We start from the raw sequence: 22,545 nt of genomic DNA, 5'->3' as shown, positions 1-22,545 counted from the left end.
TGGGAGGCTCCGCCCCACCACCGCGCTGGGCAACTTAAAGGGACCGCGACCCCCAGGAGGATTGAAGGAGACCGGTGGGGACGGGGCGGGGCGCAGCTTTGCGGAGCCTTAGCGCAGCGCTGGGGAGGGGGGGCGGCCGAAAGGGGGGGCGGTGGTCGGGCCGCGCAGGCGGAGATGGAATGGGGCCCGGGCTCAGACTGGTCACGGGGGTGAGAGGGGGCCCGTTGGGGTGGGGGGAAAGGGGCTCTGACCCCGCGCAAGCGCCGGCCCTGACCGTGTGTCTCGCTCTCTCCCGGGCAGGGAGGCTGCCGGCGTGGACCGTGGGAAGGCGGGGCTGGGGCTCGGCGGGAGGCCACCCCCGCAGCCGCCCCGGGATGAGCGCGCCCAGCAGCTGCTGGATGCGGTGGAGCAGCGGCAGCGGCAGCTCCTGGACACCATCGCCGCCTGCGAGGAGATGCTGCGGCAGCTGGGCCGCCGGCGCCCGGAGCCGGCTGGTGGCGGGGTCAGTGCCCACCCCGGGCTGGGCCTGGGAGGTGGGGACTGCCCACTGGCCGCACTTGCTAAGTTCTGGCTTCCCCTGGAGGGTGGAAGAGTGTCCCCACCGCTTTATCCCCCACTGCCTTTCAGCTGGGCGAGAGGCTTTGGAAAAGTTAAGTGCTATCCAGATGCCAAGTGGCCATCTCTTGCAGGGCCTAATCCAAGGCCTTTCCTCCCAGCCTCACTTTTTTTTCTTTCTTCTGTTCCAATCAGAACGTCTCAGCCAAACCTGGAGCACCCTCCCAGACAGCTGTCTCCGCCAGAGGTGGCTTTCCAAAGGATGCTGGCGATGGAGCTACGGAGCCCTGACCATCCCCGAGCCGGGCGCCCTGACTTCTCTCCCTCCCCAGGGCTGGTGGCTGGACTGTGAACAACTCCCTTTCAGTAAAGGGGCCAGTCTTCACTGGCAGTGGCTGGTACTTGGCTCTCAGCCTGGGTGGCAGCTCTGCTAGCAGCTGGGTTCACTCCCACTTCATCCTGGCTGAAGGCAGTGCTGAGCTCTGAAATGTAGCCAACGAATACCCAGTCTGATTACCCAGATTTGGGCAGACCAGCAGTGCTCGCCAGAGTGGTTTGGCCTGCTTTGGGGGATCCAGGTCGTGTTACATGTCCATTTCATGCTTTGGGGGCTCCTAGCCCCACAAAACACTTTTAGCAGAGCCTTGATTAAAAGGAAACCTGCAGACTCTCCTGGTGACCGACCTTTCCTTTCTGTCCCCTCCCTAAGACTCTGATGGCTGGGGAGGGGTGAAGTGGTTGAAAATTGTCAACCATGGGTAGGGTTGGGAAGAAATGCCACAGATACTACCAGATTTAAATAAGCATTTAATTAGGATTTCATTAGTATTTAATATTGCTTTTTCAATTCCAAAAAGTTAAATTTTCACTTCTTAGCAGATATTTTAAAGTACAATATTAAGTTTATACAAAATGAGCAATTAAGCAAACACCATTATTTCACATTCTTCAAAAATACAAATTCATATTTATTCTTTTTTGGGTTTGGAGGTTTCTTCCTTTGGAAGTACTGAACCTGTAACGTTTTCATATCGCTCAGTGGAAGTCTGTTGTTCCCATGTTTCACACTTAAATAAATTTGATAGGCTTTTACATAATCCAAATAAAACTATTTGGGGTTTAACCAAGACCTCTGGCCAATGACGTGTGTGTCAAAAAAAAAGAAGGCTCTCGTGGGTCTTGCTTCTCCTGGCCAGAAGATCTGAGCCAGAGAGTCGGCAAAAACCTGTTTCCAGCCATCTTCCCCAAACAGGGACTAGGAGTTTACGGGGAAAGAGAACAGCTACCTTGAACTCTGACCCCCCACCCGCACATTCTCCAAAACACAACAAAGGATGTAGACTGTTGAGTCAAAGAGCGCCCTGGGGAGGCCTGAGGACACGGGGAAAAGGGCAAGAGAGGCCTCTCTGACTTGGCACCAGTATAAGGATAACAAGAGTATTGCAGAAAACACCCCTGGGTTTTGGTGGGAAAAAAAGGTTTTATGAAAAATTTCCCCGTAAGAAAAAGTAGAACCTGCATTGAGCTGAGAAAGTGACACGACATCATCACCCAATTTGGGGCCCAGCAGGCACACCACCAAAAGGGCAGTGTGTGGTTTTAAACTTTGCTTCCAGTAAAAAAGCTTGTACTATGTACACATTGACATAAAGATCCAGTTTAATTTGCATTTCTCAGTGCAGACTGAGAAGCCCTCTCTTGAACAGGAGTAACAATGAGAAATGCCCAAACAGTGATCATCAGCTTCCCCAAAGGGTGTGAGAAGAGACAAGGGACCCTTTCTCTTGCCCCGCCCCCAACATATGCCAGAGCAAACGGGCTAAACTGACTACCAATCAGAAATATGCATGATTCAGTTTTGTTGCCTCTCCCCGCCCCAATATTTAGGAATGGTCAATTTCAGATCTATGTCACAGCAGAACCATTTGCATATTGGATCTATGGAAATCTTTCTGCTTTGGCTGAAGTATATTTTAAAACTTCTCTATTCTTTAGTAGACTGAGAATTGAAGATAAAATGGGGGGCGGGGAGGGAGAAGGGAGTGAGGGGAAAGGAAGAAAGTTGATAAAGCAGATTATTAACAGCTTTGTTTACTGGATTCAATGAGGGCTGGAGGCTTTTGCTTAAAGAGCCAACAGGGGCAGTAGGGGGAGCAGTATGGAAATGGCTCGTGTTGCCCCCCCCCCGCCCCCCCACGACTGCCACAACCTTCCCCAAACATATTTCTGATTGGTGGTATAGGAAAATTGTAAACTCATTAGCAATACTGTTGCAGTTCCACAAATCAATGGTTTCAGTGACTCTGGAGAAGTCTTTAGGATTAAGGGCAATGGACGTGATTATAAATATAAAAGTCTAGAAGGTGCCAGGTGTCTACCTAGGAACAACCAGTTTCTTCCTTTCAGGCATCACTTTGTAATGGTGAAGAAGGGGGAAAAGACGGCAAGGGACCAAGAAGAAGTGATGAAAAAGGGCCTCAACAGCAGAAAACAGGACCCGCAGCAGTTCTTCAGAGAGCCTGAGGGGGCGCCCTTGGGCACACAGGGAAGGCTTGCATAGATTGAGCAGTTGCTGAGAACGCATAATAGTGTTTCCCTATGGACAGCCTCATGGCACAGGGCTGATGGAGTGGAAAAACGCAGCCAGGCCAGGGCCACATGGGACAACCACCATCAAGCTACACATATTGCACCAAGGTAAGTGCTTTTCTTTTCACACCTCAATTTAACTTTTTTTCTGAGCAAAAAATAAAACTTTGTGGAAAGTATATATGTGTGTGTGTGTGTGTGGGTATACACACACACACGAAAGAAATTGCAGCAATTGGGTTAAAGATAAAATAACGTAAAGTGCTTTTTTATTATTTCTTTAATATACCAATATGAGGTTCTGCAAACTTGTCCCTTTGGACACATTCAGCACATTATACGAAGTCTCTCAGGAAAACCCACCCACCCATTATCCCCATCAGTCCGCTGCCTTGACCCTGAAAGTAAACTCTCCAATCTACTGACTCTCCCAGAGGTGGTGAAGAGAAGTCCCTTGCTTCTACCCAGAGAGGCCTTCACACCTTAAGGCCCCTCCTGGACTTTGTACCATGATCTCCTTCTGCGAGGGGCGGAGGGGCAGGGGTGGAATTTAATGAATGACACTAATTCCTGTCATCAAACTAGTGATACCCTCACGAGGTTGGCCAAACTGCCTGGAAAGGCAGGGCCACTTTCCCTCAATGCCTCACCCACCTGCCTGGGAAGGACCATATTCACTAAGGCAGTTTGGCGGTGCCAGCCAAAGTTTCCTGCCACCTGCCAAGCCCGTGAACTCCACAATTCCCCAGGCTGACTAGCATTCTGTAAAGGGGCAGTATAACTGGAGATGCTAGTGGGAGCTGGAAGTCTCAATCTACAGGGTGAAAATGATTAAGGTTACCATGGGAAGAAAAAAGGCGTGATTTTACCTGAAGTCTGCACACCTTCCCTAGCCTCACCCTAGGTTTATTCCTGGGTTTGAAAACCACTCTCCATGAAGGCTCTTTGTGGCTCCACTTTAGCCAGCACCCTCTCTTCTCCAAGGTCCTTGACACTAGGGGCCAGGCTGATAGAAGGGACAGGGGCGGGGAAGAGTGCTAGAAGAAGAAGGAAAGGAGAGACTGCCTACCGTGTGGAGTAAAGGTACTCTTCACAACCACTCACTAGCATTTTAAGCACATTCTTGATGTTTTCAAAAGCTGATTGGATCTGATGGTTCCCCTTGTAATCTCTAGTACCCTCAAAAGGCAGATACTTCAGCTAGGAAAATCTGTCAGTCTATACACAGTTTCTTCATCACCCCTGATCTTTGGAGCAGAAAAGCCACTGACCTGGGCGGACCCCAACACAAGCACAGCCCGGGCTGGAGGGAGGGAAGCAATATTTCAACCATGGCACTTCCGACGGCCTTCCCTAGGCTCCTGCTTTCCACCTCAGCTCCCAGGGAGCCGAACCTCAGGTGAGCCTAGGATGGGCACGTGGGGAGGTCATTTGGGACCCACATGCTGCTCTCTCTCTCTCGGAAGGTGTGGAGAAAACAGCCAGGGTCCTACCGCAAAGCTTCCTGTGGGTGCAAGGCCCAGAGACGGCCATGCTCAGCAGCTGGTTTTCCAGGAAGATGAACCACTGCGGTAATAGAAGGTCCCTCCTGCCTCATCAACTTCTGCTGAGGCCAGTGGCCGCCAGAACCCACCAGCCTTTTGGACAGGAGAGTGCAGAGGGTCAAAAAAACCCCGATTCTCGCGACTAGACTCCTGCAATGAGAAACCACCAGCTGCTTGTAGTTAAGCCCATTTCTCCTCATGGCAGTAACATTTACCACCACTGCCCTCTTGTCCAAATCTGTCCCTGAACATCCTGTTAAAGGCAGGGCCTCTGGCTCCCAGGTAAATGATCTACTCTGGATACTGTCTTGGCTGGCCCTGAGTAATGGCGCAGAGAACAGGAGAGTGACAGATCTCTCCACCTTAGGGACTGGGAAAGGAAGGCAAGTTACGGCTGCTTTCTGCCCGACATCGTTGACTCAGAAGGGCAGCCGTGTTTGTGGCACCCTGCCCCTCGCTCAAGGCAGGGAAGGGGCCCTTGGGAGGCAGAGGCCTAGTCTAGACATTGGGCCGTGCCTAGTTTCTGAGCTCAGTGAGTGGGGGGAGCACTCGTGACTACACTGATATAGCCAGTTAAGAGAAGCTTTCCATTTTAGTGTGGACTGTATTTTATGTTTTATTTTAAGAGGCAATGACTGACTCAGAGCCAAAGGCAGAGAGATGGATGTAATTCTATACACAAATCAAAAAAAATTTTTTTCCTATAATACAACTTAATGAAACATTCCAAATGAGATAACTTATTGCAACATTTCAGGCTTTTTGGTGGAAGGGGAATTTTTTTGTTTTACCCTGAGTAGAAGATCATCGCTTTGTGGTTTTTTTTTTTCTTTTTTTGTTTTTTTGTTTAGAAATCATACGACTAAGCTGAGCAAGTCACATCCTTCTTTGCACTGTACTAGGCTGTATGCAAAATCCAGAGGCGTGAGAGGCGGAGATGGGAGGGGGCAACCAAAAGCCTGGCGGGAACCCGGAACCAGGACACCCGGCCTGCCGATGACACGCCGCCTGAACAGAACTCCTGTAAAGCTGCACCTTCTCCTGGTCAGCAAAATGCAGCTCTTCTGCTCTGAGGAAGAAGATACCCTTCAAGGAAGGCAGACCACCAGCCAGCGACTGGCCATAAACCACATGTCCACTCTAGGACAAAGCAGGGATGTTCCCCGAGAAAAATTCACTGTGATCTGCAAGCCCTGGCAACCAACGGAGAAAGAGAGAACCCGAAGGCAAAGACTGTGATCACATCACTAGAGCCTGTTCTGCACATGCGTCATGGACAGAGAGCAGTCAACAACTTGCCTGGGGTCCCTGCGGAAGCGGACCGTCCTTGCGGCCTCGGGCCAGGCTTTTAGCTGCCCATTTGGGCTGCAGGATGACACCTGCCATGGTCACCCTGAGCTCCACCAACACCAAGCGCAGACAACGAAACCATCTCACTTGATCCCTGTCCAGCTCATGGCTGTCTGACCCGCCTTTGCCACTTCCCTCTCTGATGGAGTGAGGGCCTGGCCTTCCAAGCAAGCTTCAGCCTCAGACTCAAAAGACACAGAAGGAGCAGCAACACCCGACACACTGAACTCTACTGCCCAGACTACAAAGACCCCAGTGCAAGCGATGGGCAGCATCAGATTGATGGAAACCACACCCTTTCATTTAGAATTTTTATGCATACGAGTAACCTTAATTTCCACGTTCACATGACAATAAGCAAAAGTGACATACAGTGCAGCCAAACAGTTCATTTATAACTTAGCTTTTTTTTTTGTTTTGTTCCGTTTTTGTTTGTTTTTTTTTTTTTCTCCAAAGATCAGTTCCTTAAAAATGGATGCTCCTGGGATATGAATAAAGAAAATATGTCTGAAAGGTGAGGATTTCAAACAGTAGATTTCTTCCTCCTTCAAACTGCTGACCCCACGATGGTAGGCATCGCACCTTCTGCCTCCTGCTTGGCCTCTGTTCCTCGAGGTGAGCACATCTGGGCCTTTCACTTGGAGAAGCTGCTGGTCAGGCCCATCTCCTCCTCCTCCTCCTGCAGTAGTGCTTCAATGGGAATCAGATTGGACGGCGTGTCCAGGTTCTGGAGGGACAGAAACTCTGACATATCCATGGCACGTAACGTTTCTGTCTGAGGGTCTGAAGGAGTCACTGCTTGTCTGCTTTGCTCACAGGAAGAGGATGCGGCGGAGGAGGACGACAGGGGGATCGGGGGCGGGGAAAAAGTCTGCGGTGGTAGCTTCAGGCTGGGCTCATCCGGAGGCTGGGCGCTCAGCGCTGGAGCGGGAGGGGAAGGGCAGCCCTTCCTCCTGCTGGCCGCCCGCTCCTTGGCGGAGTCCCGGCACGCACACTGACACTGACAGGCCTCCTCTTGTTTGATGATGATCACAGGGACGCTGAGGCCGATCTGCTGTACAGCGCTCCCTGCGAGAGGGCGAGAGAGACTGCTCTTCAAGTAGCCGCAGGGCAAGGGCAAGAGGGACGGGAGGGTGGAGGACTAGCTCAGCGCCACGCCACGGAGGCGGGAACGATGGAAAGGGTAGATGCCGTGCCATGCTCCACGCTTGGTTCTGCTTTAAACTGGACCACGTTCCTCCTCAAGTAAGAGGCCTCTGACACTCCCCATCCCCTCCAAGACAGAAAAGCCACACACCATCTAGATGCACCCTGTATTTCCAGCTTCATTTCCGGCCCCTCTCGCAGGCACCCTCCACGCCAGCCACGGTGGATGCCTCCCTTTTCCTGCACGTTCTTCATAGCTCTGGGCTCAGGGGCTCTTCTTTCTACCTAAACTCTTCTGGAGAACTTACTCTTACCTCTGAGCACCCAGCCCACTGCCCTCCTCTCCCAGCGCCTCCAGGCAGTGTTTTCAGCAGCCTTATACCTCAGGGATGGCCCAAGGGCAGCTGCCGTGTGCAGAGCTGTTCCATACTGTACCAGGCCATTTAGTCCCGCCTGCCCCAGAGGCTCTGACCTCCTTTAGGGCACCCCGCTCACCTTTGCAGCCCCGTCTCAGACACACAGCCAGCCTTGCGTGCACGCACATTCCTTCTCTTTTGCATATGTGTGTTGTGCAGATGCACACTCTGAATTCACACAGGCTTTGTGTGTCTCAAAAGAGCTAGAGACCAAGGGGCTAAGAGAACAGAATGGGAGGGAGTCAGGAGGCCCAAGACCTAGTGCTTTGGCTTTGCCACAAACTCACTTATGAATTTGGGGGACTCATTTAATCTTTCAGGGCCTGAGTTTCTTAATCTATAAAATAAAGAGTTTGAGAGAAAGGACCGTTTAGCTCTATAAGAGTCTCTGACCCAGATGCTGTTTCTTCATTACTGTAATTAGAAAAGAGTCCAGTGAATTAACAGCTGCTCTCTTTAGCATTAACTGTGATTCCAACTTTTTTCTGGCTACATTAAAGCCTATATCTGTTTTTTCATTATTTTATTTTTTTGGCCGTGCAGTGCGGTTTGCAGGATCTTAGATCCCTGACCAGGGATCGATCCCAGGCCCCCTGCAGTGGAAGCGCAGAGTCCTAACCACTGGACCACCAGGGAATTTCCTAAAGGCTATATCTGAAAGGGAAAGAACCGTTACTAGTTAAAGAATGTTAAATGTGGTATTTATGCTATAAGTCCAGTAACTTTCAATAGTTGTAAGAATATTAAATACTCTAATAATACACACATGATAAATTTAATTTAAAAAATGTTTAAATCCCGGGCAAAGCAACAATTAACTAACTGTGCCCCAAGAGGCCCAGAGAGTTGACTTCCTTTTAAAGCTAACACAGAATTTCATACCTGTGCTACTGGCTACTGGTACTGCAGTGGTAAAAAACACCTTCTCAACTTTAGATGCTTGCTGCTGGAAAAAAAAAAAAAAAAAAAAAAATCACATTTATGGCTACTCAAATATGGCAGATCTCCAAGGGCCTAAAGCCTCCCCAATTGTAATGGTCATCCAAGAGGACAGAAAACCCTCAGTGTTCAGGGATTTTTGTACTGAGCGGTGTTTTTGTTTGTGCTCTGACATGAGGTCACCGCACTGTTTGACATTCAGTGCTGACAATGTAGCCGGCTTTGTCCCCTCCCTACTCCTTGGCTGTCTCCCAGCTGCCTAATCCAGTAGGTTCTGTGCACCCAAAGGCTCCTCCAAGGTTGCTTTTCTCACGTGGATGGTCTTCTCAGAGGGAGCCCCAGGGCTAGCTTCCCCTCTAAGCTCTCCACTCCCTGCCAACCCCCAATACTTCTAGGAGACTGGAAAGTTCTTTTTTCCCCTCAAGGACTAAGCTGCATGCTAAGAAGAGGCTAAGACTCCCTCTCACAGGCAGAAGACCTCCTGTGAAGGCCCTGGGCAGTGTGCTGTAAGCTGCATGGGGCACGTGCTCAAGGGTAGGCCCTGGACTCAGTCACACATGGATTCAAGTCCAAGCTTGGCCACTTAGTTGTTGAGGTCAGGCAAGTAATTTAACCTCTTAGAGTCGCAGTTTCCTCATCTGTAAAAACAGGGACGCCAACCAAAGACTCTCCCAAAGGCCCTCAAAAGGATGAAATGAGATGATGTGAGTGGAGCCCGGGGCACACCGTGAGCATTCAGCAAACACTAGCTATTTATATGATTACCAAGTAGGACTATCGGGCCATGCCCAGAAATCACCCCTCACTTTAGTACACTTCTGATTCAACTGGCTATAGGGTTTCTGCTTTCTTCAAGTCTTATTTTAAAAAGGGCTTTATCTTTCCTCCTTTTAAGGAAAAAAAAGTGTCTCTAAGATGAGTCTAGGAGGAACGTGAAAGTTTCTGGCTAAGTTACAGGAGAGGACACTATAAAATAATGATGGAGAAATGAGACCCATACTTAAATACATGAAAATGAATTGGGTGGAAAAGGAATGAGCTGTTCCATGTAGTTCCCCAGGGCAGATCCAGGAAAAGAAGATTAAAAACTACATGGAGGCATGTGGCTGCCAGAGGGGAGGAGAGAAATAGGTGAATGAGAGTAAGAAGTGCAAAAATCCAGTTGCAAAATAAATGAGTCATGGGTAGGAAATGTACAGTGCAGGGAATACAGTCAATAAGTATCTAAATCTTTGGATGGTGACATATCGTAACTAGACTTAACATGGTGATCATTTTGAAATGTACAGAAATATCACTATGTTGTGTAACAGGAACTAACACAGGTAGGTCAATCATACTTCAAAACAAACAAACAAATTCATTGAAAAAGAGATCAGATATGTAGTTAGCAGAGGCGGGGTGGGGTGGGGAGAGGGGGAATTGGATGAGGGCAGTCAAAAGATCCAAATTTCCAGTTATAAGATAAAGAAGTACTAGGGATGTAATGAACAATTTGATAAACATGATTAACACTGCTGCAGGTTAATATGAAAGTTGTTAAAAGAATAAATCCTAAAAGTGCTCATCACACGCACACATTTTTTTCTGTTTCTTTAATTCTGTATCTCTGTGAGATGATGGATGCTCACTAAACTTGTGTCATTGTGCTGTACACCTTAAGCTTATACACTGCTGTATGTCAATTATATCTCAATAAAACTGGAAGAAAAAAGAAAAAAATGCCACTATCATAAATGAGAAAGTATGATCACTTTCTGTACATAGCCATCAGCAAATATATGAACAATAAAAATAATGAAAATAATTTTCTTTTTTTTTTTTTGGCCTCTCCGCACAACATGCGGGATCTTAGTTCCCCGACCAGGGACTGAACCCGCGTCCCCTGCAGCGGAAGCACGGAGTCTTCACCACTGGACCGCCGGGGAAGTCCCTGAAAATAATTTTGAATAATGAAAACAACAGTACCAACCAGAAAACCGAACTACATGGAGGCAGATTGATTGGGTCATAAGGCTGAAAAGACCCTTCCAGTGACTCTGGCCACCTAAGACTGGAACCAGGTTGCCTCCAGAGGTGGTTGGCACCCACCCCATTTATGGAATTTGAGTACTCACTATTTAGCTCTAACCTACCTTTCCAGTTTGTTTGACTGCATCATACATCCACCCAGACTTTCTCCCACTTAGTATATCCTTTTCTCCATCTAAATCCTACTCATACTTCAAGGCTCACCTGACCTGTATGCCCACCCAACAAGCCTTTAGTCTCTAAACCCCTCATCTGGCAGCACGATGTAGCAGTCAAGAGCATGGGCTCTGGGATTGGTCTGTCTGTGCTTCGCCACTTGTAAGCTGTGTGACCTTGGGCTAGTCAATTAACTTCTCTGGGCCTCAGCTCTCCACTGGTAAAATCATATCTACCTCCTAGGCCTGTTGTGATTAAATCATTAAAAAGTACTTAGCATGGTGAGTGACATCTAGAGATACAGACATATAGAGACAATAAAAAGATCAGTGGTTGCTTAGGGAGGGGGGAGAGGGAGAGAGGGAGATGGGATGAAGAAGTGAAGTAGAGGAGATTTTTAGGGTGGTGAAACTATTCTGGATACTGTAATGGTAGATATATGACATCATGCATTTGTCAAAACCCACAGAACGATACTATACCAAGAGTGAACCCTAAGGTAAACTATGAACTTAAATTAATAGTAATGCATCGATATTAATTCACCAATTATAACAAATGTACCACACTGATGCAAGATGTTAATAAAAGGGAAAACTAGGCTGGCGGGGGCAGGGAGCAGGAAGTGTATGGAAATTCTCTGTTCTATCTGTTCAATAAAACCTAAAAAAAATATAATCTAAAAATAAGGTACCTAAGGTACTGACTGGCACATGTTAGACCCTCGATTTTAAAAAGTGCTTAGTTAGCACAGTAAGCCTATACACATTAGTAAGGGCTCAATAAATTACAGCTATTGTTATTTTTTATTACCATTATTTTTATTTGACACTTTATCTACTGGTAGTGTTAACTTTCTTTTAGGCATTTTAGCCTTTTTAACTAGAATATAGGTTTTTATGAAAAAGAGATCGTGGTTTTTTCACTTTTCCATATCCCCAAGAGTATCCTGTGTGGTATCTGATAAATAGCAGGCCCTCAAAATATATTCAATTGAACGACCAAGTCATTTCCTTAGTCATCAAGACCACACACTTTGGTAGAAAATGGCTCTACGGTTTGCTCTGAGAGCACAGATCACTTCTCTGACTTGGCTACTGCTGTCTGCTTCCATCTGATGGGGTCACATCAGTCCCTCATCCCAGTCTGGACTCTGTCTTGGACAAGAACCCGCTTTCCTGAAATGTTCTCAGGCTCTCCTGTCCTAGCTGACAGGATTAGACCACAGCTGAAATATCCAGGTAAACCTGAAGGCTGTTTCTCTGCCCCGACCCCTCCACTGCAGGTACTGACTGCAGCATTCCTGGGTTTATACTTGCTTGATTATGGGGAAATGACTATGTGTTAGAATGACATGTTTCAGGGTGGATATGACAGCCATTTTCCTTTTTGAAGTAAAAGCCTCTGAACATGTCACCCATGGAAATACACTTCACCCCACTGGATCCATTTCCACATAATACTTACAATTTGTTCTTGGGTGTGTGGTGAGCTGGTGGCACCATTCAGTATCCACTGTAAGTTCTGTTCTCCCATGACGAGGCTGGGCTGCAGGAGAGCCGTGCTGGGAGTCGGGGTGATGGTTATAGTGGGATTACTAGTTAGGACGGAGTTGGCATCCAGGGGCAGAGTCTGGACCATGGCCGGCAGGGGCTCAGTAGTACTCTGTGGTTGAGGCGGTGCTGCCATGGCTGACGCCACTGCCGCTGCTGACGCCAAAGCCCCAGCGACAACAGAAAGTCCCGGCACGATGGGCTGCGGTGCCTGGGGGTGCGGAAGAAACTCTTGATGATTAGCAGCAAACTGTGTGCTGTGGGGAACAGGCACTTCTGGAGGTTGTAAGAGAGCAGGGGGGTTGCCAAATGCAGCTTGCTGGGAACCAGTTCCTAGGGAGGGAGCAGGCAGAGGAGCAGACGGTGCTGAGGCTGGTAGTAGAGGCTGGGGTGGCTCGGAGATGCCAGGATGCAGTACAAGTGGAATAGATAAAGATGCTGAATGTCTTGTGGATGGCAGAACATCACTGACTGACTCTGCATCACCATTAAAATTTTCAATCAAGGCAGCTGGCAAGAAAAAGAAATAGAAATATATATACATATTCCAAGCCTTATATGAGCCACAAAAACACAGTCATTATGGGCTACACCAAAGACAGCTGAAGTCTGTTACAGTTGATTCCTCCAATGCTGGCAGGCTGGCTTTCTGCTTTTCATTTAATGACCCCTCCAGTCAAAGCACCAGGCTTCACGATCAACCTTACTTTCTAAACGTGAAGACCCAGTATGGGTCTAACCATAAAAAAATGTGTCCTACAGCTTTTCTGGAAAAGAGATTAGACATCCTTTTCTTGGCATATGATCAGTGAACACACTTTCTGACTACTGTGAAGCTTCACGGACAGATTTTCATTCAAACACAATCTGATCTACGCATCTGAAGTTTGGTTTGTGGATCCTGCCCACTCATGAACGGAGGTGTCACATCAGGAGAAAGAGCTCACAACTCCTCTCACTTTTTAAAGCCAACAAGAGCTTTTGGAAAAGGGGACCCTCTTCTTTTGAGGGTCCAGGGAAAGTAGATCCTCAAGTAAATCCTTGATGAGGGAAGTAGGGAAAAAAAAGATGGAATTGAACTGAAAAGCCCATCTTTTTCTGACCCCTCACTGAAAGTACACTTCATTAAAGGAACTGAAATATTTCACTGTGCTTGACATCTACACTGTGTCAACAAGTGTGAATTCCCATTCCCAGTGCAGAGATTTGGGCAGGAAGAGAGTCTGTATAACAAACCTGTCTGTTGAGGATCTTCCTGAATTGCTGGATCATCTGACTTCTGGAACATTGGTTCAAAAATGATTGCTGGTGAAAGTGTGCTGAAAGTGTTCTGGCCCTGTGTCAGAGACAGAGACAAAAGTGTAAGGCTCGCCATCCGAAAGCAGGTCTTCACCACGAGAGAACACAGAGCAGCAGAACTAGAATAATCTCTGGGGCTTCCCTGGTGGCGCAGTGGTTAAGAATCCGACTGCCAATGCAGGTGACACGGGTTCGAGCCCTGGTCCAGGAAGATCCCACATGCCGCGGAGCAACTAAGCCCATGCGCCACAACTACTGAGCCTGCGCTCTAGAACCCGTGCGCCACAACTACTGAGCCTGTGTGCCACAACTACTGAAGCTCGCGCGCCTAGAGTCCGTGCTCCGCAAGAAGAGAAGCCACCGCGATGAGAAGCCCGCGCACCACAACGAAGAGTAGCCCCCACTCGCCACAACTAGAGAAAGCCTGCGTGCAGCAACAAAGACCCAACGCAGCCAAAAATGAATAAATAAAAATAAATAAATCTATTAAAAATAAAAACTAAATTACTAGAATGATCTCTGGATATGCTTCCTGTTTCTAACTTCTCCTTTCCCAAGGTGACATTTATTTCCCTAAGCCTCAGATGCTGAAGATCCGGGTCCTCAAACACTCTAAAGCAGGAGCCGGCAAACTGACTTGCTGGCTGAATGCCTGTTTCTGTAAATAAAGTTGTGTTGGAACAGGTACTCCTGTTCATTTCTGGATTGTCTAGGTTGCTTTTGCACTGCAGTGGCAGATTTGAGGAGTTGTGACGGGATGTATGGGCCACAAAGCCAAAAATATCTGGCGCTTTACAAAAATTTTGTTGACCCCTGCTCTAAAAGACCAAATTCTACATAAAAATGGGGTTGTATAATATTTATTACTTGGAACTTGCTTTTCTCATGTAACAACATAATAATAACACAATAATAACATATTGTGAATATCTTCCAAGGATATTACACAATGTCTATGCTATTCTAATATGTACACATGGTAGTGAATCAAACAATATAAGGAAACTTAAAATGACAGATAATAGTGATGGCCTTAGACTCACTACTGTTTGTCATTGCAAGTTTCTTTGTAACTTACAACTAAGAAAAGGTCAGAGGCATTTATGAAAAAATAGGATATGAGAAAACAAAAGAGAGCACCTAGTGACCCGAGGGCCTGACTGCTGATAGGCACCACCTCCAGGCTTCCCTTCAGCTAAGGGAAGGGGAAAACAGCAATTCTTTTCTCTGCAGCCCACCTCCACTTCGCATCTTGTGCAGCGAGGGTGGCAAAGGCAACCACGTGCAAGAGCCCAGGGAGCAACAGAAAGAAGTGAAGCAGAGGGCAGGGGCTGTGGCAAAGCCGCGGCCACACTTGCGGGCTCAGCTGAGGGCGGCCACGGGCCACACACACACAGCGGGTCACCAGAGCTCAGGGCCGGTTCGAAACCTGGACTTTTACGTGAAACGTACTGATTTATAATTGAAAACAAGCAACTGAAAACAATTTAAAAGCACGGTATAGACTGCACAAAACCTATCTTCAGGCTAGACTCTGACCTGGTGGCAGCTTGAGCTTTAAGGGCATTTTGCATCAACTTTGCTTCTGGGAGGGGGAAGGATCTCTTTGGGGCTGGGCGGAAGCACGGCAAGTGGAGCTGTCCAGCAATCTAGAGGGCCTCCGAGATGAACTGCCCACTTGAGCCAAGAGGGGCCAATTATTCTAGCATGACTCCACAACTGGCAGAATGAGAGGGGAAGTTCAGTGAAGCTGATGGCCAGCATGGTAGAAGCTGAAGGCAGAAACCTATGTAAGGCTTCCAGCTTCCAGTCCAGAGGGAGTTAAGAATCACAGGCCAAAACAGTGCCTTCAAACTTTTCATCATGACACAAAGTAGGAAATATATTATATATATATATATATATATGTTTCATGTTACATACATATCTGTATGTACAACTGAAACAAAAGTCTATGAAGCAGATCCTATCCTTACTATGTGCAATGTCTTCTGATATTTTCTATTCTACTGATGTCCCTAAAGTGTTGATTAGAAGCCACTATTTTATAACCCAATAAAGATGTGCCACCCACTTTGAAAAATGGTGAGCTAACAACTACCACTAAGCTATAATTACAGCTTTGCAACTCCTTCACGGTTGTTTTTTTTGTTCTACCTGTTTACGAATCATTATCAGGAACAACACTGTTAAAAAAAGGAATGAGTCTGTGTGACTTCAAAAGATTATGCGCAAGAATGTTTACAGCAGCACTATGGTAATGGCTCCCAACTAGAAACTATCCAAATGCCCAAGGGCAGTCGACCAAACAAACTCTATTATATCCATTTAGCGTAATACTGTTCAACAATGAGAATGAATAATCTATTACTAAATGCAACAACATGGATTAATTTCTCAAACAAAATGTTGCAAGAAAGAAGCCAGCACAAACGAGTATATACCACATGATTCCAATTATACAAAACACAAAAACAGGGAAAACTCATCTTAGGTTGTGAGAAGTCATGACAGTGGTTATCCTTAGGGAGAGGTAATGGCTGTTAGGGGGACTGAGGGGGTCTTCTGGGGTGCTGGGAATGTTCTGTTTCTTGATTTGGGTGCTGGTTACCTGGATGTGATGAATTGTGATGATTCATCCAGGTGTACTTTTCTGCATGTATATTATACCTCAATAAAAAGTTTTTCTTGGGGCTTCCCTGGTGGCACAGTGGTTAAGAATCCGCCTGCCAGTGCAGGGGACACAGGTTCGAGCCCTAGTCTGGGAAGATGCCACATGCTGTGGAGCGACTAAGCCCGTGCGCCACAACTACTGAGCCTGTGCTCTAGAGCCCGTGAGCCACAACTACTGAGCCTACGTGCTGCAACTGATGAAGCCCACGCGTCTAAAGCCCGTGCTCCACAACAAGAGAAGCCACCACAATGAGAAGCCTGAGCACCGCAACGAAGAGTAGCCCCTGCTTGCTGCAACTAGAGAAAGCCCGCGCGCAGCAACAAAGACCCAACGGCAGCCAAATAATTAATTAATTAATTAATTAATTTTTTAAAAAGTTTTTCTTAACTAAAAGGAAAAAAGTAAGGTGCTGAGGGGCCCGTGACTCAGCCACTACCAGGCTTTAGGGCAACAACCCTGGGGGCAGAGTGAGTGAGAACTGCCCCCCAAAGTAGAGGAGACAGGAACAGGCTAAGCCTCTGGGGCCTGGAGCAAAGAGACACAAGAACACTGAGCCGTCTGGGAACAGGATGGATCCTGAAGTTCAGGAGCAAAAGGCCCAACTCCCCAGCACTTCAGCCCAAGTTCACTCCTCGGACACACAAGCATGTGGCTGCCCAGGAACCTGGAAAATGATGATCTCATAAAAATATATCATTTGATTTTAACAATTCATCATCATTTTCTTTTTTTTTAAAGCAAGCAGAGCAAAATTAATCCTATTACTTCAAGGAACTGTGGTCTTAGTTGAAAGACTAAAAATGAGCCTATTTCCAGTTCTGGGATAAATGCTGGGTGACAAGGAGACAACATATAATTTGATTCCAAGGGAGAAGAGCAGGCCTCTCTCTTGCTGCTGTAAATTATGGCAGAAAAAGCTTTCCTTTTTTTTTTTTTTTTTTTTTTTTTTTTACAAGTACTCAATGTCCCCTCATATGATTCCTCACCTGGTGACCCCAGGGCTTCAGAAAGCTCCTCAGTCATATGTCACAGCCCCAGCCAGGGAGTGGATGCCTAAACCATTTCATACGATCTCTTGAGATTAAGGAGATATTATACCCAGAAATTTTAGGTTGTGTGGCTTAGAGGGCAACCTTGGCCACGCAGTGCTTTAGTTTCATTTAGAGCATTAGCTCTGAAATGTGAATATGCCAAACAATCATATGAGGTGCTTCTTTAATGTTTTTCTTTGTTCTTCAGATTGGTTAATTTCTACTGATCTCTCTTCAATTTAACTGATTCTTTCTTCTGTCATTTCCAACCTGCTGTTGAGCCCATCCGGTGAATTTTAAAATTTCAATATATTTTCAGTTCCAGAATTTCCATTTGGAACATTTTTTTTTATAGTTTCTATTTCTCTGCTGAGATTTCCTATTTATTAAATCATTACAAGCATATTCCTTTATGTGCTTGAGCATTTAAGAGCTACTTAGAAATGTCTGCCCACTAATTCTAATTTCTAGCTCATCTTGGGGTCAGTCTCCATAGATTACCTTTTCTCTTGAATAGGGGTAATGTTTTCCCATGTCTTCTTTTTTTTTTTTTTTTTTTAATATTTATTTATTTATTTGGCTGCACCAGGTCTTAGTTGTAGCACGTGGGATCTTCGTTGTGGCATGTGGGATCTAGTTCCCCGACCAGGGATCAAACCTGGGCCCCCTGCATTGGGAGGGTGGAGTCTCAGCCACTGGACCACCAGGGAAGTCCCTTCCCGTGTCTTCTTATGTTTACAAATTTTGGATAACCCTGGACATTGCAAATGATATGTTGTAGAGACTGAGGATTCTGTTACACGTCTTGGAAGCGTATTTGGTGTTTGCTTTAACATTCCGCTGACTTGGCTATGCTCCAACTCCAAGCTCTGTCTTCCCTGCAGTGGATGGCAGCTATAATCTTTGTCCAGCTCTTTAGCCTCAGCTGGGCTGCTTAAGTGTCTGCCCCACACACCCACATTTCAGGGGTCAACTAGAGATTTGGACAACGCTTATACACAGAACTCAGGACCCCCCACCATTGTGGCTCTCTTCTTTCCAGGCCATCCCCCCGACTTTCCAGGTGCTGTGGTAGCCCTGAACTCTGTCCTCTGGTTAGTCAAGCCAGTAAGACGGAGTGTTTACTGAGCCTGGGCCATCTTGTTTGGTATCAACCAGGACTTGCCCTGAGATGGATAAACCATAAAGCCTGAAGACCCATCCAGTGCCTTTGCTATCTTCCCAGTGGCCCCTTCTTCCAAGCGTTACCTCTGCCTGTTTGGGTTGCTCTCTGGTGCCTTCAAGTAGTTGTTTTTATATTTTGTCCAGCATATACAGTTGTTTTCTGGGGGAGGGCTGGTCTGATAAGAGCAGTTCTGCCATTACCAGGAGAACCCAGGCCTTGGTGTGCTAATATAAAATTGCAGTGTCAGGTGCCCCTCCCGGAGGATACTGACTCAGTTGGTTTGGGAGAGGCCCAAGAACCTACATTGCAGAAGAGCTGCAGATGACTCCACCATTAACACTTTGAGAAACACTTTTTCACAGCATTCCTGAGTCGCTCAGTCTCTGTTCAAATCCTTCCTATCACATTGATTCCTCCTTATTTATTATGCATATACTCACAGAAAATCTGACCTAAGCTGTATTTACTTACCAGAGAAAAACAACAAAAAATGCACACTTAACCACCAGTGTCGGTGGTGACCCAGTAAAGCTCACAGATCCTCTTGAAGGAGCATAAGCTCAGGACTGATGCGGCAGTTTGCAAGATACATCATGGAGCCACGGCAACGGCAGAGGGAACCAAAGCAAGCAGATCAAGAGACACTGGCGCTCTCCCCTAGCAGAGGGCCTGTAGAGGAGGTCCTCCTCAGAACCCCCGTGTAGTGAGCTCAAAGAAAGGAAAAAACCGACTTTGATCAGACTGGCAGGGCTTGAGAAAAGTCTAGAAACGGAATCCTGGCTCCCCCTTACAGTGGATGAATTTTAAGCTCCTCAAGGACAGACCACACCTATTTCACCACCACCACAAGCTCAGCACCAGCACTCTGCCCGACGGAGTAGCCACTCAAGAAATATTTGCTAAATGAATAAAGACAGACATTTTCTGGGGCAGGAGGTTATCAAGTGAGGGATCTAGGTCAAAAGGCACTACATGTCAGAGAGAACAACCTCTCCAATGAGAGCTCTTATCAGGAAACAAGAGCACAACACCCTAAATGGTTAGTAATTGAACACAACTCAATCTGAAAGACTTCAAAGACTGGCCTCCCTCAATTTTCCCACCAAAGGGAGGGCTCAATTCTTGCACTTATTTTAATGGCACCCATATCACAGGTACACTTACTGTATTGGAATTTTCTTGAAATTCGGAATCTGTGGACAGAAGGCTTAAATTCCTCAGACAAAGTGAGTGATTTGTATCCTGTGAAAGAAAAAAAAAAATTCTAATTAAGTAACAAAAAAAATCAGGATTTATAGTAGCCTATCAGGTAATAAAACACTTGATTACAGTGCCCCTAAGGTTCCAAATGTCTAGAGAGTAAAAAACCATTCAAAGCAAGGGCTATGTGAATTATTTCAATTTTTAAAATCCTGATATTCTTAAGAAGAAATCTCTTACATTCTTAAAGATCGTTAATAGAGTTTAAGAATTACCTCATGACTCAGGCTCCAGAGTAACAAAAGCTATAATAATATGAAATGGATAATATCTGTACAATTGGTCTTACCACTGATAAAGCAATTTCACATGACCTCATTTACTATTCATATAAACCTTTGAAGTATTATTTCACACTCCCATTTTAAGTATGAGAAAATTAATGCTAAGACTAGCAGTGAACTGTCCAAAATCACACAGCTAATTAGCATAACACAAACCCAGTGCTTCTGACTGAAAGTCCATCTTCCTTCCATTACATCACTGTGTCCCCAGCATGGGCATCTCAGGGACCCTTACTCAGAGTGGTACTGAGAGGTTATTATTCATATATGGCTGCCTGGGCTAACTCTGAATTCTGGATTCCTAGAATGCCAGCTGGAATTCACATACCTCATGTGGTAACCCTGCTTTACCTCATAGATCAGTTGTTCCCATTCACACATGCATTCAACAAATACTCACTGAGCATCTACTATGTATTAGGCACTGTTCCAGGCCCAGGGATACAATAATAAAGAAAACAAAGTCCCCGCCACCAGAGAGCTTACATTCTAGTGTGGGGAGGGGGTGCGGACAAAAACCCAAATAAATATACAGTATACAAGATGAGGATACATGCTATGGAGGGTAAGCGGAGTAGGGAAGGCCAGGGTAAGAGCTGCCCTTTTATTAGATTAGGGAAGGCCTCTTAGATAAGGTGGACTTTGAACAGATACTGAAGGAAAGAGGGCATGGGCCATGCACATACATGGGAGAAGTGTTTCACAGAGTATAGCAAGTACAAAGGCCTGGAGGCAAGAGTGGGCTTCCCTTGTTCAAGGAACCACAAGGTGGATGGTACGGCTAAAGTGAAAGGAAGTGATGTAAATGAGGTGAGAGAAGTGACCAGGACAGAGTGTCTAGGGCCTTCTGGACCATTGTAAAGATTCTTTTACTTTAAGTGATACAAGAAGCTACTGAAGGGTTATGAGCAGAGGACAGACATGGACAGAGTAGCAGTGGGGAGAAGAGGGGGAAAGGTGCTAAGAAAACCACTTAGCAGGTGACTGCAGTAATCCAGGCCAAAAAAATGACAGTGGCTTGAATGAAGTAATCAGATCAGATTCTAGATATATTCTCAAGGTAGGGCTGATAGACTTTGCTGGTGGGTGTGGGGTATGAGGGAAGAAAAGGAGTCAAGAATGACTCTAAGATTTTTGGCCTGCTCCACTAGAAAAACAGAGGTGCCATTTACTAAGATGGGATAGATTGCACCATTTACTAAGATGGGATAGACTGCAGGAGGAACAGGTTGGGCCATGTCAAGACTGGGAAACCTAGGTGACAGCTGGGTGGAGACATCAAGCGGAAGGTTAATCCGGGCTGGAGATATAAATTTAGGACTCAAAGGCAATCTCGATGGCATTGAAAGCCTGAGACTAGAGGAGATTCCCTCCCCTGGGGAGTGAACAGCCATCCAGAGTAGGCGAGGTCTGGGCACTGTGCACTAGGGCCCTCCAACGCATAGAGACTGCTGGCAAGAAACTGTCCTCAGATTGTTACAAAAACAAGAAAATTGATCATGACTTCACAAATGCAACTTTGTACACAAGGACTCTCAAATCTTAGTATTTTCATCTGGTTTTACAGAGGAAGAGACTGAGGCGCAAAGAAGTCATTTGCCTAAGGTCATGTGACTAGTTGTGGAGCCTGGATGTGAATTCACACTCTTCGCAACCAGTGCTGTTTTGCCTCTTACAACATAGGGGTCAAGAACCAGGCTCTGGAATCAGCCTGCCTGCCTAAAGGGGACTAATCACAAGCTTTGGATATTTAGGCAAGTTATTTAATTTCTCCTTGCCTCAGGTTTCTTTGTCAGTGATATGGGAATAATAACAATACTGACCTCTTGTGAGATAATTCACAGAAAAACAGCACAGCACTTGGCATATAGTAAAAATGCAGTAAATATTAGTTATTGTTACTAATAAAACACAGGGGGAGTTATTACTAATAAAACACATTCAAAACACAGTCCTTTTAAAGGGATCCTTTGTTCTTTAAAAATTAGAAACCACAGAATTAAATTATGCTGCCTCTCCCCAGATCAAAACTGTATTACATACTTTAAGAACTGCATTATTCAAAAGGGGGTCAGTGTGCTTCAGTTTCTTTATCTATGAAACAGCAAAATAATAACAGTTCTCAGTTTCTGGGTTCAAAAGACATAAGGTAAGTTACCCAATACCATATCAGAAGTAATAACAGTAAATTTATCCCAGGACCTCTCCGGAAAGAAGCTGTAGGGGAGAGGGAAGTGTGGTGGAAGGGCTTGGTAAAGAACAGACAAAACCACCTAAAACTCTGCAGAGTCTTGCTCTGTGGTTCAGTGCCTTAAGGTGGTGGCTCTCAAACCTTTTGGTCTGCAGACAATTCAAAAGGGCAGGGGACCCCCCAGACTCCGCCTGGTTCTCCAGTGATGGATTAATGAACGTGTGAAGCAAATCATTAACTCAGGTCCCAAACTCAAGTGCAGACGTACCATTTTATAGACATGAATGGGAAAATAACACCCTTTGAGAGCACCTGGCTGACACTTTGGAAGCCATTCTGAGACCTCTGGTTCCAAGACATCT

At 46.2% G+C, this 22,545-nt stretch overlaps 2 protein-coding genes across 9 annotated transcripts in view; one reads left to right on the top strand and one right to left on the bottom strand.

The window, feature by feature from the left end:
• The first annotated feature begins 82 nt into the window (after window positions 1-82).
• On the top strand, window positions 83-1,227 carry LOC309641907 (uncharacterized protein C1orf122). Its single transcript, XM_082422628.1, has 3 exons — window positions 83-209; window positions 301-502; window positions 751-1,227. Exons 1-3 carry the CDS (start codon window positions 175-177, stop codon window positions 844-846), a joined length of 333 nt encoding a protein of 110 aa, XP_082278754.1. The 5' UTR covers window positions 83-174; the 3' UTR covers window positions 847-1,227.
• Window positions 1,228-5,438: 4,211 nt separating this feature from the next.
• The window catches only part of MTF1 (metal regulatory transcription factor 1), a 45,250-nt gene continuing 28,143 nt past the window's right edge, over window positions 5,439-22,545 (bottom strand). For 5 of the 8 annotated variants that reach the window (XM_082421976.1, XM_082421975.1, XM_082421973.1 and 2 more), the window contains 5 exons: window positions 19,613-19,690; window positions 13,516-13,615; window positions 12,194-12,789; window positions 8,483-8,546; window positions 5,439-7,106 (listed from right to left, as the gene is read on the bottom strand). In XM_082421976.1, the coding sequence (XP_082278102.1) occupies window positions 6,673-7,106; window positions 8,483-8,546; window positions 12,194-12,789; window positions 13,516-13,615; window positions 19,613-19,690 (1,272 nt within the window). In that variant the 3' untranslated portion in view covers window positions 5,439-6,672. Of the gene's footprint in view, window positions 8,255-8,482; window positions 8,547-12,193; window positions 12,790-13,515; window positions 13,616-19,612; window positions 19,691-22,545 lie in introns of all 8 variants that reach the window. The other 3 variants (XM_082421977.1, XM_082421979.1, XM_082421978.1) reach the window with 3 other exon arrangements.

Source organism: Balaenoptera physalus, assembly GCF_965194825.1.
Source record: "Balaenoptera physalus genome assembly, chromosome: 1".
In the NCBI taxonomy this organism is placed as follows: domain Eukaryota; kingdom Metazoa; phylum Chordata; class Mammalia; order Artiodactyla; family Balaenopteridae; genus Balaenoptera; species Balaenoptera physalus.
Note: the sequence above shows the minus strand (reverse complement) of the source record. Positions and strands in the feature narration are given on the sequence as shown.

Excerpts from the sequence above, each read along its gene's own strand:
- LOC309641907 (XM_082422628.1), top strand. The coding sequence starts at position 175 with ATGGAATGGGGCCCGGGCTCAGACTGGTCACGGGG. Across the intron at positions 210-300 it reads GGCTCAGACTGGTCACGGGG|GGAGGCTGCCGGCGTGGACC; the intron begins GTGAGAGGGGGC and ends TCTCCCGGGCAG. Across the intron at positions 503-750 it reads CGGAGCCGGCTGGTGGCGGG|AACGTCTCAGCCAAACCTGG; the intron begins GTCAGTGCCCAC and ends TGTTCCAATCAG.